This window comes from Xiphophorus maculatus, chromosome 19, assembly GCF_002775205.1.
Source record: "Xiphophorus maculatus strain JP 163 A chromosome 19, X_maculatus-5.0-male, whole genome shotgun sequence".
In the NCBI taxonomy this organism is placed as follows: Eukaryota; Metazoa; Chordata; class Actinopteri; order Cyprinodontiformes; family Poeciliidae; genus Xiphophorus; species Xiphophorus maculatus.
Window position 1 is genome coordinate 23,571,426 of NC_036461.1, and position 18,279 is coordinate 23,589,704.

General features: G+C 39.7%; 4 gene segments (V, D, J or C); all 4 read right to left on the bottom strand.

Annotated features, from left to right (window-relative positions):
• Positions 1-2,161: 2,161 nt before the first annotated feature.
• On the bottom strand, positions 2,162-3,034 carry LOC111612205. The segment is given in 2 exon segments: positions 2,162-2,837; positions 2,933-3,034. Coding segments are annotated over 2 exon segments (357 nt in total).
• A 571-nt stretch (positions 3,035-3,605) lies between these two features.
• On the bottom strand, positions 3,606-4,111 carry LOC111612236. The segment is given in 2 exon segments: positions 3,606-3,928; positions 4,011-4,111. Coding segments are annotated over 2 exon segments (357 nt in total).
• An 823-nt stretch (positions 4,112-4,934) lies between these two features.
• Positions 4,935-5,421, bottom strand: LOC111612237. The segment is given in 2 exon segments: positions 4,935-5,263; positions 5,344-5,421. Coding segments are annotated over 2 exon segments (381 nt in total).
• A 5,341-nt stretch (positions 5,422-10,762) lies between these two features.
• LOC111612199 lies at positions 10,763-11,464 on the bottom strand. The segment is given in 2 exon segments: positions 10,763-11,251; positions 11,413-11,464. Coding segments are annotated over 2 exon segments (519 nt in total).
• Between the last annotated feature and the right edge of the window lie 6,815 nt (positions 11,465-18,279).

Genomic DNA, 18,279 nt, shown 5'->3' on the forward strand with positions numbered 1-18,279 from the left:
GAATACTTTGTTCTGTACAAAGTTCCATTTGCACAACAGCAGGTGAAATTGATTGTCAATCAGTGTTGATTCCTAAGTGGACAGTTTGATTTCACAGAAGTTTGATTTACTTGGAGTTATATTGTGTTGTTTAAGTGTTCCCTTTATTTTTTTGAGCAGTATATATATATATATATATATATATATATAACCAGAGTAGTTCAGCCTGCATCTTTTTAATCCACTAGATACCTAGAAATTATTTTCATTCGTTTTTGTTTTGAATTTCATTGATTGTAGTTTGAAGTGTTGAGTCACTGTAACAAGTAGTATTATTATTATTATTATTGTGTGTCTGTGTTTTACATCGTGGAAGCTACTAACTACTAAAAGAGTTTATTCACAGCTTAAATCGAAGAAAAACAAACATTAAATTACAGAGTTTTAGTGAGCAAAGACGCTAAATCAGTCGTACATCAATGATAAAATGCATTTCAACCATTGTGTTTGTAGAAAAAACCGAGTTTTACCATCTAGTTTACAAGAGAGTTCTGGGTTTTATGACGACGGACGTTATACAACAGTAGCAGCATATGTGGTGCAATTATTAATTATGTCATCGTAGTATTTGTGTTGACATGTGAAATATTGCAGAATGGTGGAGGACATCTTCTTGGTTTTATCTGCTTTAAGGAAGAGTTTTAAGCTCTAAACCAAGTCAAAAGCCGGTTGTGGGAGGCTGAGTGTCCTGTAAGAAGAACATAATGAATAATGACGAACAAATGAAGCCTTCTGTTTACAGATTTTAGGGTATTATTAGTACTCATGGCCTGAGGTTTTTGTTGTTGTTTTTCCCTTCAGCTTTCATTTGCTGTCACATGCCTCTGGTTTCCTGCTGGGCTGCGGTTGCCAGCTGGATTACTCTGAAGGTTTTTGTATGGCAGAGTCACTCTCTTTTAATACTGTGTACATACGGGTGGCCCCAAAATATTCTCCGCTGTCTTCAGGGTGTCTCGGGTTCAGGAAGAGAAGATAAGCCGTCTTCTCTCCATCTCCGCCCATCTGAAAGTGCCGTTCAAATTCTGACTCCATGTTAACGGTTTTATAATAGACGTAGCCGATCAGCTTCAGGGAGGTGTCTCCCGGTGAGCGCTGATACCAGAGGATTGTGTCGTAGCTCGGGATTGCATGAGTGAAGGTCAGGTTGACTTTGTTGTTCGGTCGGACCAGAACGTCCGCCGGAAACTGAGACACTTGCTTTTCTTTGCTGAGGTAGACTCCTGAGAAAAGATTGAAGGTTTAGATTTTTAGGAGTAAATTGAATCAACAGCACTTGCAAATCTACATATCTCCCTTACTGGGTTAAAACTGTAAAAAAAAAAAAAAAAACTGCTGCTTTGATTAATAAACAAACAATACCTTCAATCCAGAAGGCGATGGTGATGAAGACAAGAGATGGCTTCATGTTGAATGCCAGACACCAGCTGTGTCTTTACCTTGAAGGAGAAACAGGAAGTGATGAGCTTTTGGGGGGGTTTGTGTTGGACTGAGCTCCAAAATAAACTCTTGTCGTTGTTGAGTCGGATCTGGTTCTTGTGAGGGAGTCTCTCTTGTGACAAAACCACTGACTCCGCCTTCTAGTCGATCAGAAACTGGTCTTCTGATGTCATGTTTTCAACCCCATTCATTGTGTTCGGAACCCCAGCATAGTAGGTACACTGTACCAGTCTCTGGTCCTAACTCTAACCTCGTATAAAATCCTGGTAACCAAGTAGAATCAAGCTGAGCAGGTACAAGTGGAAAAGGGGCATGAATGGTCAGCAGGGAACCATAAGCAGTACAAGAGTTTGTTTATAGAAAAATTTTTGAATGCTAAAACCAATGGAAAAAATGAATTTGCTAACCACACCATGACTAAGGCCATTTTTAAAGGCCTTGATCCTTGACAGGGCGACCACAGGTTCGATTCCCGGCCTGGTGACCCTTTGCTGCACGTCTTCCCCCCTCTCTCATTACCCACTTTCCTGTCAATTAACTATCAAATAAAGGCCACTAGAGCCAATAAAACTTAAAAAAATAAAAGTAAACAAAATCGAAGCATATAAATAAATAAGCTTTGAATGTTGAATGTTGTATAAATAAACGGCCTTATTTAGTTTATATTATTTCTAGACGTGTTTGAGAAAAATTAGCATTTGTTGACACTAAAAACTGCTTTTGACATTTGTTTCAAATTCTTATTAAATTTGAAGCCTCTCATTTGCAAAAAATATTTAAAAAAACAAAAATGCAGTGACGTTGTTGTGTATAAGTGTTTGTATGTATTTGTGTGTGTAGCGGGTAACAGTAGGTTTTCAGTCGGTGGTAAAAATGTTTAATTCCAACAAAGTGACTCAGATATTCAGTCTATGTGTTGAATCTTCCATCTGTCCAACCACAGAAGCAGGTGCTTGAAAGACGTTTAATCATTTTTCTATAAAACCACTGATGATAAAACACAGCACAGTTATTGTTGAGGTGCAGAGAGGATTTTTGTCATTGTGCTTCTCTCGCAGCGCAGTAGTAGACGGCGGTGTGATTCTGTTTCACGGTTTGGATCATCAGGGATCCGTTCTTCGCCGTATCCCCTCCCAGATCTCCAGAGATCCCAAAGTCCTCTTTATATCCGTCTTCCATACTCGGGTCTTTGAAGTACAAATATCCGATGAGCTTCATGGCCGTGTCTGCGGGTCTCCGTTGGTACCAGAGAATCTGTCTGTAGTTGGTTCTTTCATGGGTGCAGAAAATGTGAACTTTATCACCAGTTGTTTTGATGAGATCAGAGTGGGACTGATGGACCTCAAGCCCCAAACTGAGACCTGGGTATAAGAGAGGATTTGGAGAGATATAACAACTGATTTCACATCCTAAGGAAACAAACATTTAAGATGATGCTGTTCTGAAGCAAAATTACCTGCAAGACACGACAAGACAAAGATGCAGATCATGTTTCCTCCTCAGCGTAAATGAACTGCTTAGAAATGTCCTACAGCATACGTTTCGACTGTCGGGTGCGCAACCGAAAGATTTGCTGCGGTTCGACAAAGATAATCATCCTCAAGAGGAAACGGAAGTGATGTTGAAACACCACCCCTTAAAGTCAAAAGATTAAAAGCTCAGCCTGTGAGCAGACTTCTGTTTAAAGTCTAATTTCAGATGAGAATGTTATGGGTTTTGGCTGATCGGCTTCAAGAGACAGTGATCGGCGATCACCGATCATACACTTTTCGACAGAAATCAGGCGATTATGATCGGTGGCCAATCGGCACGCCTCTATATATAGTATATAGGAAAAGCCTCAATCCTGTCACTTACTAATCCTAAGCCTCAGGATTAGTAAATCCTGAGGCTTTTCTTAGCCTCAGTAGAGGCTTAGTAAAGTCATCAATCTTTTCCCATCATGGCTTTTCTAAAGCCATGATGGGACTATTCTATTGTTTTTATTCTCTCTGAACAGGAAATCTAAATCCTCTGCTTTCACGCATTTTTATGAGTTATTACAACCACAAACAGGTGTCAGTTTTCTACATTAACCACTGATGATAAAACACAGCACAGTTATTGTTGAGGTGCAGAGAGGTTTTCTGTCATTGTGCTTCTCTTGCAGCGCAGTAGTAGACGGCGGTGTGATTCTGTTTCACGGTTTGGATCGTCAGGGATCCGTTCTTCGCCGTATCCCCTCCCAGATCTCCAGAGATCTCAAAGTCCTTTTCATCTTTGTCTTCCATAGACGGCTTGTCGTAGTGCAAATATCCGATGAGCTTCATGGCCGTGTCTCCAGGTGACCGTCGGTACCAGAGCATCACCCTGTAGTCGGTTTTTTTGTGGGTGCAGAAAATGTGAACTTTGTCACCAGTTGTTTTGATGAGGTCAGAGTGGGACTGATGGACCTCAAGCCCCAAACTGACACCTGGGAATGGGAGAGAAGATGTTGATTATTCTTGTTGGGGAAACAAATCCTTAATCCCTGCTGTTCTGGGGTAAAGAATTACCTGCAAGGAAAGACAAGATAAAGATCTGGTTCATTTTTTTTGCTCAAATGAACATTTGTTTGGATAGTTCCTACAGCACACTGAACATCTGCTGAGTGTGCAGCTGATGAAGGTTTCTGGAGTTTCAGAGCTGATGATGAATGACGTTCTTATAGTGATGGGGAGTCAGCCTACAGCTCAACAGGAAGCGGAAGTGATGAGTCCCGCATCACCAAGTCAAAGGAGTCGATCAAAGTTCAGCTGGGAAGAGAATGTACAAATTCAAAGCATAATGCTGATAGTTCTTGAACAAAGTAAATGGAAACATTTTTGTTTTGTATGATAAAACTGGAAATGTTTACATGATATTATTTGTAAAGCAGCCAGAAACACAAAGTTAATGGCTAGAAGTAAGCTGCTGTTTGTTGCCATGTTGATTTATGCTAACAGTGGAAAAATGTAAAGTCATGAGTCTAAGAACAGAAAAAAAACATCCATCTTTTCTTCACCTTCTGATAAACTTTAACGGTAATCATCTTCATGTAAAAATAGGATAAAAATATTCTGAGTTGCAAATTTCTTCTCCAAAAGTTAGCAGTGAATAGAAACTAAGTTGAACTTAAATTTACAGTGGTAGAGCATCTGTGGGATAAATCAGAGTGGAAGCAGCAGGCTTTCTGTTCCAACATTAGAGACTGATCATAAACTTTCCCCAAACCTTTCCTGAATAGTTAAGGCTGTTTAAAACTGAAAATGGTGGTTCAAATCCATCTGAGACTCTTTCTATTGAGACTTTGTATGTTTGTAAAAGCAAGTGCCTCAATGCTTCTTGTTGTATAGTTTAGGCTGCTCATTTATTGAGCCTCACTGCCACCTGCTGGAGAGTCACAACAGTGCAGATGTGGGTTTCTGATTTACTCTGTTTTATTGGCAGTCGGTTTTTGTTCAGCTGTTGTGTTTCCTCACATCACTGTGTTTGCTGACGGCACAGAAATACACGCCGCTGTCATCAGGCTGCAGGTCCTTCACAGTCAGAGCTCCGGTCTCCGCTGCGTCTTTGACTGCTGAGTATTTGCTCTGCGGGTTCTCTCCGTAGTCTGTCTTCCCACCGAACATCGTGTACACAACGAGGGTCATGGTCTCCCCCGGTCGCTGTCGGTACCAGTACATCTGGTTATAAGTGATATCTTTTTTGTGGCTGCATTTCATTTCTGCGGACTTGGACTCAAAACTCCAGCTGATTGTTGGTTCCTGGGTGACGTCCTGGCAGTGAACTGTGAGGAGACAGAAGGACATTCAGGAACTGTTTGAATCAACAAACGTAAAAGTCCAATCTGATGCTTCGGAGTAATACCTTGCTTCTTTGAAAGAAAGAGTAGAAATATGATAATAACTTGAGGTATCATTTTTGAATTGCATCTGTTAGCTTCTATTGATGTGGTCTAAAAATGTTGCACTGAATTTCTGAGGGAGGTTAAATACTGTGCTGCTTCAAGAAGATCCTCCCCTTTTAGAGAGAGAGAGACATTTCATTAGAATGAGTTGTGTGAGTTATAATAATAATAGAAACAAAGGGGAGGTTTTAGTACTGAGGAGCAGTAAGTTGGAGCACTGTGGTAGCGAGCGGCACAGAAGTAAACCCCGCTGCTGTTTGGGTTGAGAACGTCGAGCGTTAAAGTGCAGTTCTGGTCTTTCTCCGCGTTCCCACCCAGCTTCACACCCAGCCCGGCTTCGGGATTATCCATGTTTTTGTACATGTGCCCCAGGAACTGGAGCTGGGTCGACTGTTTGTACCAGAGGACCCGGTCGTAGCTCGGAATAGCGTGTGAGCATCGTATGGTGGCGGATTCCCCCGGCTTTCTAAGGATGTGATCAGGAACCTGGAAGACCTGATCACTGAGAGATGAACCTGGGAAAGGAGAACAAAACCAGACAGATAGACGGAAACCTTACGCTGAAAGGTTTTTACATGTTATAGCACAGTATCTAAAATATCTGTAGCAAAATTTAGAAACTATTCTACCTGAAAGGAGAAAAAAATCGAAGCTGATATAAAAGAAAAGAATCATTGTATTGTAATTGGTCAAGTCGATACAGTATCAATAATTCCAACGTCAATCTAAAAGCATCCAAGCCCAGAGGAGGCAAGTCGTCTACTGTTCTTCTTAACACTGAAACTGCAGTATTGCCTTAAAATAGAGTATGCTGCCACCTAATGGTAGGATGTGAAACGACAGAGATTAAACCTACATTAGCTCTGTAAAATTCCAAATTAAAGGTATATATCTGCAAAACAAACTTTTCTCACAAAATTATTTATGTCCAGTGAACATTTTCACATTTCTTTCAAATTACAGCTGCAAAAATGCAATGTTTTAAATTAGGATTTTATATAATAAAGCAACACAAAGTAGTGCAAATACTTCACTCATAAAACAGACTGGACTCCCATGTTCTGTTTGGTAACTTTATTTATTGACTCCAGGTTCTAATACCATTTCTGGATTCTCCACCCATTGTGAGCGACTTCACTGAATGAAGAACAAACTTGTCTTAACCAAAAGTTCATCGGACACAGACACACACTGATGGTTTCTGATGGTTTAATATTCAAATAAGCTGATATGGTAAAATGTTTCTTTTACCTGATTATTTTGTATGGTGAATTATTTACATTTTGATCCTTAAAACACCAAAACTTTCCCATAAATTTAAATTTGAGGATGCAATTTTCAAATATCAAATCAATTGCTTTGATCTGTTACTCAGTGCTTGAGTCGCCTTTTTACCAAACACTTTTTCTTTAAACTCTTACTTGAATTTCTTGCAACTTTTCACTTTTACTTCAGTAAAATTATGTTGAAGTATTGCTACTCCTACGTGAGTACAATTGTTTTTGCTCCTCTACACACCTCTGACCTTTATTAGCTTTAAAGATTTGGAGACTGAAATCTTTTCCTGATCAACTTTGCAAAATACCTTGAACTCAGTCAGACTTTATAGAGTGCAGTTGCAGAAAGCCTTTAAGTCGTTCAAAACCGGATTTAGATCTAAACTTTTGTCTATCCTAGTGATAGTTGCTTTAACACCTTCTACCTGTCTGCTTTAGAAATGCAGGACAGTGTTAGCTGGAGGTACCGAAGCAGCTGGAACGATCAGTAAGCTGCTGGCCTCAGATGAAAGAAATCTGCTGTTTGGAGGTTTTTGTACCGAGAAGCAGAGACATGCAGCACTGTGCCGACTAGCAGCACAGAAGTAAACGCCGCTGCTGCTCGTGTTGACTCCCTCTATTATTAAATTGCAGGTTTCCCCTTTAGTTGCTCCTCCATTTATCTTCACATTCACTCCTATCTCTGGATAGCCGTCGTTGACGTTCATGTACCCCAGGAGCTGCATCTGGTGGTCCGTCGACTGTTTGTACCAGAAGATCCGGGTGTAGTCCTGAATTTCATGCCTGCAGCTGATTTGGGGTTTATCTCCGGTTTTGCAGAATGTTTCAGAAGGAGTCTGGTGGACTTGGTCACTGAGAGAAGAACCTGTTGATTTCATTTATTTTTCCATTGATAAAACTGTAAATGTACACGTTAAATCAGAATGATTGTAAGCAGAAATACAATTACCTGAAACAAGCATAACAGGACAGATCATACAGAAGATGACGATCATGATTGTTTACTTTTCTATGTTGGTTTAATCCTAACAGCTCAAACCATCTGGATCACAACAAACCTAGAAGTCTTGTTCCAATCTGAGACGAAGTGAGAGGACTTACTGTGGCTCCTCCTCTGTCAAATAAGGAAACCAATCATCCATCAACAAGTCAATTCAAGGTTATATGCATTTCACATTTTAGCAAAAAGGCAGTTCAAGTCTTTTACATCATAAAAACGGCATGCAGTCACCAGTTTTGAAACGAGCAATAAATGTTACATTTAGTCGAATGTCATCATCAAAATCAAGAAAATATTTATTTACCAATGTTCCATTTATCGTGACTCAAAAGCAACTATAAGCAGGTGTGTTAAAGCCTTGATTTAAAGGAACTCTGTTTTTTTCTCTCTCTTTTTTTGCCGTTTTCTGGAAGTTTGTTCCAGATTTGTGGTGCATAGAAGCTGAATGCTGCTTTGTGTGGTTCTGACTGGTTCTGGTTGGGATGCAGAGCAGAACCGGAACCAGAAAACCTGAGAGGTCTGGAAGGTTGACACGATCACAACAGGTCTTTAATTCATTTTGGTGCTAAGCTAAAATACTTAGCTTAGTCAGTAATTTAGAAACTAACAGAAGCATTTTATTTATTAGAAGGGAATTTATTTCTGAGATACAGGAAGATCACTGCACAACTGTTCAGTTTGTCTCACTATTTCTAGAACAGACAAATCTGTAGGACTAAATAACTAAACATATGTAGCTCTAATTGAACTGCCTCAACCAGTACATAATATATTTACTTAGTTTCTTTGAAAAACATCTTTAAACCACTTTCATCTGCTTACAAGAGAACCTCCAGGGAAATAACTTGTCACTGTGAGATGAAACACCAAATTACAGTTATTCTGGGTTTGTGTGGCTTTGAGTCTGGAGGCGCACATGCAAACCTGCTTGAGAGGTTTTTGTACTGACAAATCGGTGGATTGTGTTACTGTGGCGACTGGCAGCGCAGAAGTAAACCCCGCTGCTGTTGGAGTCGAGCCTCTCTACTGTCAACATGCACTGCTGATCTTTATCTGCGCTCCCGGTCATCTTGACGTCCAGCCCTTTTTCTGGGTAGGGGTCATTGTAGTAGACGTAGCCCAGGAGGAGCAGTCCACTGGCTTGTTGCTTGTACCAGAGGATCTGGTTGTAGTTTTGAACATTGTGTGAACAGTTGATGTTGGCCGTCCCGCCTGATCTACTGAAGCTGTTGGCAGGAGTCTGAAACACCTGCTGACTCCGAGAAGAACCTGGAAAAGTCGAAAAAGCAGAAAAATGACGCTGTAATACCTTGTTGGAATCAATGGGTTGTACAGACGTGTAGATGTTAAAATCTTAAAATCACCTGGGAGCAGAATCCAGCTGAAATAAACGCTCAGGACGACAGTGATCAACATTCCTTTATTGTTTTACGGTTACTCTGTTTGAACACTGCAGAGTTTGGATTGAATGCCTGTTTTTATCAAACCATCTTCATGAAGGAGGAGCTTCAGTTTCTCCTGAGCTCTGAGGCAGTTTGTGACGACACACCGCCGCCTCACGAAAGGAAGCAGCGCAGCTGCACAAAGATAAGGCAATAAAAAGATTAAACTCGAGGTTTTTGTGCTGGGGAGCGTTAACATGAATCACTGTGGTATCTAGCGGCGCAGAAATAAACGGCACTGCTGCTCACGCTCAGATCCTCCAGAGTGCAGAGCTCGCCTTTGTTTGAGCTGCCATTGATTTTCACGTTGACTCCCGGCTCTGGAGTTCCAAACATTACGTTCATGTATCCCAGGAACTGCATCTGGTTGCCGTTTGAGTGTTTGTACCAGAGGATCCGATCGTAGCCGTCAATACTGTGTGAACAGTTGATAACGGCGGCCTGGCCTGGTCTGTGGAACATCTCGGCCGGAGTCTGATGGACCCGATCGCTGAGAGAAGCTCCTGTTGAAACGGGTCAAACATGGAATATTACTGATAAATCATGTAAACAATTTCCTTTAAAGAAACCATTTCAACAAAGTAGCTCAGCGTGCTCTTTAGCTAAAGATTTGCCGTGCATAAAAACGCCTTTTGATATGAACAAAGTCGACAATCTTACCTAAAGCTGGAACAACATTGACCATTAAGCAGAAGATGATGATCATTGTCTTTTCTTAAACTTAGAATAATTGTAATTTGGTGTTTTATCTCACACTGATGATTGATTTCATTGGGGATTTTCTTATATGCAGATGATGTTGTGTTTCTACACCCATCATATGCTGCTCTGTTCAGTATGAGAATCTGTAGAAACTCCCACAGGAAGAAAACAGTGACGTGTTCAAAGTACATCCTTCTCTTCCAACACGCTCTCTTTCTTTCTCTCTCTCTTTTTCTATGTTTAACTATTCTTCATATAGCTTTACTTTTTAAATTTTTTTTATTTTATTCCAGTTCTATTTCAGTAAGATTTAGACTATATCCTTAAGTTAAGGATATGGTTAGGAATATATTACGCCAAATGTTTGGGTTAGACATGAATGCAGTTACTAATATGAGTGGAAATCAATAAAAAGTCCCCTGTTGGTTGGAAGTACAGGGGTGAAAATGTGATCATGTGTGTGGCTTTATTTTCGATATAGTTTAAGGACCATTTTCTAACAAATACTATATTGTGGGGACTGACTTATCATTATGGGGCCCAAATCCTGGGGCCCATAAGAAGAAATGCTCTGTTTGGGTTAGAGTTATTATATAGGGTTAGAATTTTTAGTGCTACTTTCATGCATATTTCACAGTAAACACATTAGTCTCTCTGTTGGAGTTTTAAAATGATACTTTTATGAGGAGATTTTTTAAATTTGCTGCAACACAGACTGCTACAGGAGATCTGTCCTACCAACCCACATCTACAATAACTCTTTAAAGCATCTTGAACGCCTTGTGTTACCTTTATTTTATTTCCCTTTGGAGGGAAAGTATTGAATTTGAAATTGAACTGACCTGTTAAAAAAATGTATTAAAATATATAAATCTCTTCGGTTTTTCTATCAGCGTGAATTTACTTACAAAACTGATCCTGATACTCATGATTCCACATTAACTTTAGTTTGCTTGGTCAGACTTTATCTTTGCCGTTTCCTAATAACACTCTTTGATTAAACTCTTCATCAAAATTGAAAACATTTGAATAAACTTAAGTATAAAAAGAATCGCGCCGCGTTCTCGCAGGATGAGGTGAGCTCCGATGCTGATTACTGAACCACTGATGTTGGGTTTTTGCACAGAGCAGCAGTGAACCGCAGCACTGTGCTGACTAGCAGCGCAGAAGTAAACAGCGCTGCTGCTCACGTTCAGCTCTTTGATTATTAAAGTGCAGTTCTGGTTTGCATCCGCGCTCCCCGCCATCTCCACGTTCAGTCCCTTCTCTGGAAGCGGACTGGTTCCCGTCGTGTATCCCAGCAGCTGCATCTGATGCCCGGTCTGTTTGTACCAGAGGATCTGGTTGGAGGTCTGGATGCTGTGAGAACAGCTGATTCTGGCTGTTTCTCTGGTTTTCTGGAACATCTCAACCGGAGTCTGGACGACCTGGTCGCTCTGGGAGGAACCTGAAGAAAGACAACAAAAACAGACAACAATGTCATTCTGACCAGTCGAATTTTAACTCTGGAAGGGCAATCTAAGAGAAACAAAACTAACGGAAGAAGCTAGCATCATTACTTTAGACGGAAAATACATTGTTTTAATTGACTCTTCATATCGTTTTTACCTGAAACAAGCAAGATGTTTGAGCTTATCCAGCAGAGAACGACCAGCATCATCTTATCTCACTTTAAAATGGTTCTGCTTCTGTTTCCCTCACTGCATGTGAAGTCAGGAAAGGGGGCGTGGCGTTTCGCCTCAGCTCCTGCCGAATTTATAAAACTGAGACGACATCCGAGCTGATCAGCGTTAGATCAACCGGAGAGGTAAAAGACTCTCTATAAACTCTGAATCAGACAAATAAAAACTTTAAAAAAGCAAGAAAAAATAGTGAAAGATTAATTCAGTTAAGTTTTCTGTTTGGTAATGCTTTTGTGCTTTCCATCATTCGGTAATGATGCAGCATTTGCCATGAATAATCTCTGTAAAAGTTCTTGCACTTTGTAAAAATATTGATTAAGTTCTTTGTGAAACTGGCTTATAAAAGAAAAACAATAAATCAAATATTATGCAGATCATTTTAGGTGGAACCGTAACTGTCTTAAAGTTAATCACTGGCACATGCCTGTTAGTTACTTAATGTCATTTTGTAAAATAGATTCATGTTTGCAAATAATGAAAATCATTTCGTTTTCTTTGTGATTCTGTTTTCTGATAAATTTCATTATTTATTCAAACTCTCACCTGTTTCCTGCAATGTGCTGATTATCCAGAGAGTAACCCTGGTTGAGAAACACTGCCCCCTTGTGGACAAGATTATACTTGCGCGCCTATCTGAAAAAGCAAACAAGGAGGATATTGTTAATCAGAAACCAGCACATTATGCATTTCTGAGTGTTATAAAGAAATCATTTTCACAATAAACTTAGTGATTAGTTTTTAATCAGTCTGCTGACCTTCTCCCTCATGTTTCACCACTTTGATGGTGATTTGACTTTCAACATCAAACCAGAATCAGAATCAATTCACAAAACCAGATTTCAGACTCCTGGTCTGAGAGTTGAGTCTTTAATTCAATCTTTATCTCAAGTAATTTGGGGTAAACGCAAACCGATTTGCAATAATTAAAAAACACTAAAAACACTGATTAATTTGATCTCTACTGTTGTGTCTAATGTACTAAAAATTTGAATATATATTTTTATGTATAGTCTAAAGAGTTGCAGGTGCAGAAATGATCTGACAGCTGCAGATGAAAGAAATCTGCTGTTTGGAGGTTTTTGTGCTGAGAAGCAGAGACATGCAGCACTGTGCCGACTAGCAGCACAGAAATAAACGCCGCTGCTGCTCGTGTCGACTCCCTCAATCGTTAAACTGCAGGTTTTTCCTTCAGTTGCTCCTCCGTCTATCTTCACTTTCACTCCAGTTTCTGGATAGCCATCGTTCACGTTCATGTACCCCAGGTACTGCATCTGCTGGTCCTCGCTTTGTTTATACCAGAGGATCCGATCATAGTTGGGAACTTGATGTGAACATTTTATTACAGTAGCTTCTCCAGAGGTTTTAAGGATGTTTGCCGGAAGCTGAACGACTCGGTCGCCGAGCGAAGAACCTGGAAAAAGAGAAACGTTGGAGAAAGTTACGTTTTGTGTGCGTCGGAGCGAGAAAGCCTTCAATGAGGCAATATGCTTTTCAGATATGCTGCAAAATTACAGAAAACATACTTTACCTGGAAGGGAAAGTGAGCAAAAGCTTATATAAAGTAGGAGGATCATTGTCAGAGTAAATCTCACAGCAGTTTACGTGTGTGTGGGCTCAATCCATCTAACATCTCTCTCTGACTCTGAGGAAAACGGTTGAGCTGGGAAAGTTTCAGAGTGGGTTGTGTTCAAGTGCTGCTCTTCTTCTGAATGTTACTGGAATCCCAGCATCAACTCGGCGCTGAAACAGTGAGGCTGTGCTGCCACCTATTGAAAATAAGAACATGGACCGTCTGTCCTGTTCAACATGGTGGCGGCAGCGTCACGTTCTGGCACTGAAAATGTAGAGAGTAATTATTTTCCAGCATCACTGTTTACGCGGCGTATATATATGTCAAAATTCAAAGAAATCAACTTCATACAATTACAAAATAATTAACTTTTTAAATGTCCAAACCAGAGTTCTGATTTAAATTCAACAGAAAAAAAACAAAGTTCACCTGAGAAGGATTGTTTTAAAAATAAAAACAACTTCATAGATTTGGACCACTGTTGTTAAATCTAGCTAACATTCATTTTAAAGACGACAGAACATTAAAATAAAATCAGAAGTTGTTTCAACAAATGAATAAATCACGGCTATGCACTCTTATGTAATATTTTGCGCATTTTATCAGTTTACCTATATCAGACATATATCACACTAAAGCTACATGTGCAGACTGTATCTGTTAGCTAGCTAGCTATCTTACACTTTAACTAGCTAGCTAGCTAGCTAATTATCTCCAAGCTACTTTCAGGAAATGTGTATTTTATCAGTTTACCAGCATTGTTCATATATCCCACTAAAGCTACATGTGGAGGTCGAATAGCTGCTGGCTAGCTAATCAATCAATCAATCAATCAAATTTTATTTATATAGCACATTTCAGCAGCAAGACATTTCAAAGTGCTTTACATCATTACAAACAGAATCACAATGCAACATAGAATCAAGCATTAAGTCAAGTTCCATCAATAAATTTGTAATTGATTACATTTCAAATACAATCCTAAACAGGTGGGTTTTTAGTTGAGATTTAAAAGGACGTCAGTGTTTCAGCTGTTTTACAGTTTTCTGGAAGTTTGTTAAAAATTTGTGGTGCATAGAAGCTGAAAGCTGCTTCTCCTTGTTTGGTTCTGGTTCTGGGGATGCAGAACCAGAAGACCTGAGAGGTCTGGAAGGTTGATACAACAACAGCAGATCTTTAATGTATTGAGGTTCTAAACCGTTCAGTGATTTATAAACTAACAATATTTTAAAGTCTATTCTTTGAGCTACAGGGAGCCAGTGCAGGTAACCAGCTAACTAGCTAGCTTGCTGATTAACTCCAAGTTCCTGAAAGTGACTTTGAGATTACTTTCTGGAAATTGGAGCTTATCAAGGCCAGTCTCGGTGTGATCAGATCAAAACACTAAAACGATCTGCCCTCATCAGACCTCAGGCAGCCTCTACCGGCTGCTATTATTTTACAGTGATTTATTTACAACATGCTAGTTTACTTTAGTTTTTAACACTTTAAGAGGAACTCACCATGATTTCAGAGTGAACCTTACGGCTAGGAATCTACCTGAAATATTAACCGAACTTCCATATCAAAGATAACCATGTAAAATAACACTAACTAACATAAACAGAAAAAACTGGAATCAAAATAACCCTACAAAGAAGAGGTAACGAAGCAGCTGGAACGATCAGTAAGCTGCTGGCCTCAGATGAAAGAAATCTGCTGTTTGGAGGTTTTTGTACCGAGAAGCAGAGACATGCAGCACTGTGCCGACTAGCAGCACAGAAGTAAACGCCGCTGCTGCTCGTGTTGACTCCCTCTATTATTAAATTGCAGGTTTCCCCTTTAGTTGCTCCTCCATTTATCTTCACATTCACTCCTGTCTCTGGATAGCCGTCGTTGACGTTCATGTACCCCAGGAGCTGCATCTGGTGGTCCGTCGACTGTTTGTACCAGAGGATTACGGTGTAGTCCTGAATTTCATGTCTACAGCTGATTTGGGGTTTATCTCCATGGTAGCAGAACTTGTCAGGAGGAGTTTGGTGGACTTGGTCACTGAGAGAAGAACCTGTTGAAAAGAATTATTTCACTAAAATCGAACTTAAAAACAGGGAAGAAGGATTTTTTTGGTCAAATACTTCAGACGGTGAACTCACTCTTGCTCAGGCAAGAACACTGCCTTACCTGAAACAGAAACAAAAGTTAAGGCCAAGCTGAAGAAGATGATCATTGTCTGTCAGAACAGTTGCCTTCCATAACATTAAGAAAAACCTTTCAGACCAAACAAAACTTTCAAAGTGGGTTGAATCATGTTGCCTCCTCCTCTTTTAAACACAGAAACCAATCGCCTACAACGATTGGTTTCACCTACACATCTCTCTATAGCTGGTTCAGCACTATGGTGTTGCATTTTGAGTTCTTCAGTGTAGTATTCATGTAAAACTAGCATTTTTGGTTCAGTCAATTTCAGTCAAACTAAATAGAAACCATCTTTGAATATCATTTTTCAACCATCGTATTGTGGTCCCTTGTCCTGCAGGAAGACAGACCTCTGCTCAGTCTCAAGTCACTGTCTATGGGTTTCGTCTTCATGATGCTGTATGTGCGCTAATGTTTGCTAACATGCCTCTGATTCTTTTACAAAATAAATCTTTTTAAACACACAAATATCTTTATGTTTACAAAAGATGTGACTTTGATTTCGGAGTATTATAGAACACGGGGCTGAATGTAAACACGTGTAAAAATAGAAATTAAAGGTTTGGTGTCTATATTTTTGCATCGATCTGATACCAAGTAAATAAGTGTCAGTATCGCCGATACTGATACAAATACTGATACTTTTTATTTAAGTTTGACATATCGGCAAACTTCTGATGTTTAGGTGGTGTTTTTTTTTTTTGTAAACCAAGGACAGAATTTATACAAAGTTTATAGGTCTGTACAGATTACTTTAATGACATATTAACATTATAAACAGTGCAAAAAAATCTTCTGAGAGCAAATCAAAGCCAATTTTTTTATTAGGTAGGGATGAGAATCTATAATGCTATAATAAAATAGCATTTCAAGATGGAATCTAAAACTGAAGTATCGATCTTACCATATTAGAATCAATCCGATATTGATACCTACTTGGTATTGATGTTGTTGATATTTTGGATAGATCTGCCCACATCTAGTATAAATCTCACATAAAGACAATTTAGAGAGACCAGTGGACCTAAATGATGTTTTTGGACTGTGGGAGGAAGCTGCAGAGAGAACCCACTTTTCCACTTTGAGAACACACAAACTCCACGCAGAAAGGCTCTGATAAAATGACTGAAAGTGGAGAGTTTATGCAGGTGCAGCAGGATGGGAGGAGGTTTTTGCACAGAGCAGCAGTGATATTCAGCACTGTGGTAGCTAGCAGCACAGTAATAAACTGCACTGCTTTTCTCACTCAGCTCTTTGATAGTTAAAGTGCAGGTCTCTCCTCTATCTCCACTCCCGTCCATCTCCAGCTTCACATCGGTTCCAGGTTCAGGATTTGTGTTGTCTTTATATCTGTAGCCCAGCAGCTGCAGCTGTTTGTCCTCTAGTCTCTTGTACCAGAGGATTACATTGTAGTTCTGGATATTGTGAGAGCAGCTGATTCTGGCTGCTTCTCCTCGCTTTGCCAGAATGTTGAACGGAGTCTGATGAACCTGATCGTTGAGAGAAGATCCTGTGAAGAACATGAACACTGATTACACAGGAACTGATGAAATATTATTTATCATCAGGGTACAACAGTGAGAAACACGTCTACTAATGAAATGACAACAGAGTAAATGACTGCAGGAGCAAAACTGTGATCACCTGAAACCACAACAAGGATCTGAACCATCAAGACCAGCAGGATTAACATCATGCTGCTGTTTGTAGGTTGACTGCAGGTACTGAAGGTGTTCAGTGTTTCTGTGGTTCTGATTCTTTTAAAACCTCCAATCAGCATCACTGACCCACCCTCTGTGGGTGGAGTCACAGCGCCCCCTAGAGATTATTGTGATTTTGTCCTGCGATGTTGCTTTATGCTATGAAAGAAGCTGACCAAGATTACCTTAGTTAACTAAAACTAACTAAATGGCGAAAAGTGAAATTGAGAAAACATTTTTGTTAACTGAAATAAATAAAACCGGTAATTAATGGACAAAAACTATAACTAACTGTTATATGTAACTGTTGTGTTTATAAAACAAACTAAAATCTACAGAAATGATAGATATAACATCCTTTGTTTTCATGTTTGAGTCCTTTTATTAGCCTTTCGAACTGATGTGAATTTTTTTCTCTCAGTTTACTTCAGCTGTCTGCAGGTTACGGTTCTCCTTTGTCCTCCTGGCGACACTTATGCTTGTCCATAAAATGGAGGCAATAACAGTTGGGAGAAAACAGCAGTGTCCGTTGGTTGTTCAACAACAATTGAATTAATTTTTTTGAAAATCATATCTTCTGTTGAGTATTCGTTACCCCATTGATGCATGCATAATCTCAATACAATACTTTTTTGAATTTGGCACAGAAAAAATAACCAAATCACGAAATACACTAAAACGACGACTATGGCTAATAGAAGCTAACCTGAAACTAGACAATATTTAACTAATAGAAGCTCATAAAAACTAACGAACACCATCTAATGACTAAAACTAACCGAATTAGACAAACGGAGTACCAACAAAATAAAACTAATCAATACTGGAAAAACCTAAAACTATCAGAACCCCACAGCTAACACAGCTGCACCTGTGAGGAGGTTTTTGCACAGAGCAGCAGTGATATTCAGCACTGTGGTAGCGAGCAGCACAGTAATAAACTGCACTGCTTTTCTCACTCAGCTCTTTGATAGTTAAAGTGCAGGTCTCTCCTCTATCTCCACTCCCGTCCATCTCCAGCTTCACATCGGTTCCAGGTTCAGGATTTGTGTTGTCCATATATCTATACCCCAGCAGCTGCAGCTGTTTGTCCTCTAGTCTCTTGTACCAGAGGATTACATCGTAGTTCTGGATATTGTGAGAGCAGCTGATTCTGGCTGCTTCTCCTCGCTTTGCCAGAATGTTGAACGGAGTCTGATGAACCTGATCGTTGAGAGAAGATCCTGTGAAGAACATGAACACTGATTACACAGGAACTGATGAAATATTATTTATCATCAGGGTACAACAGTGAGAAACACATCTACTAATGAAATGACAACAGAGTAAATGACTGCTGGAGCAAAAC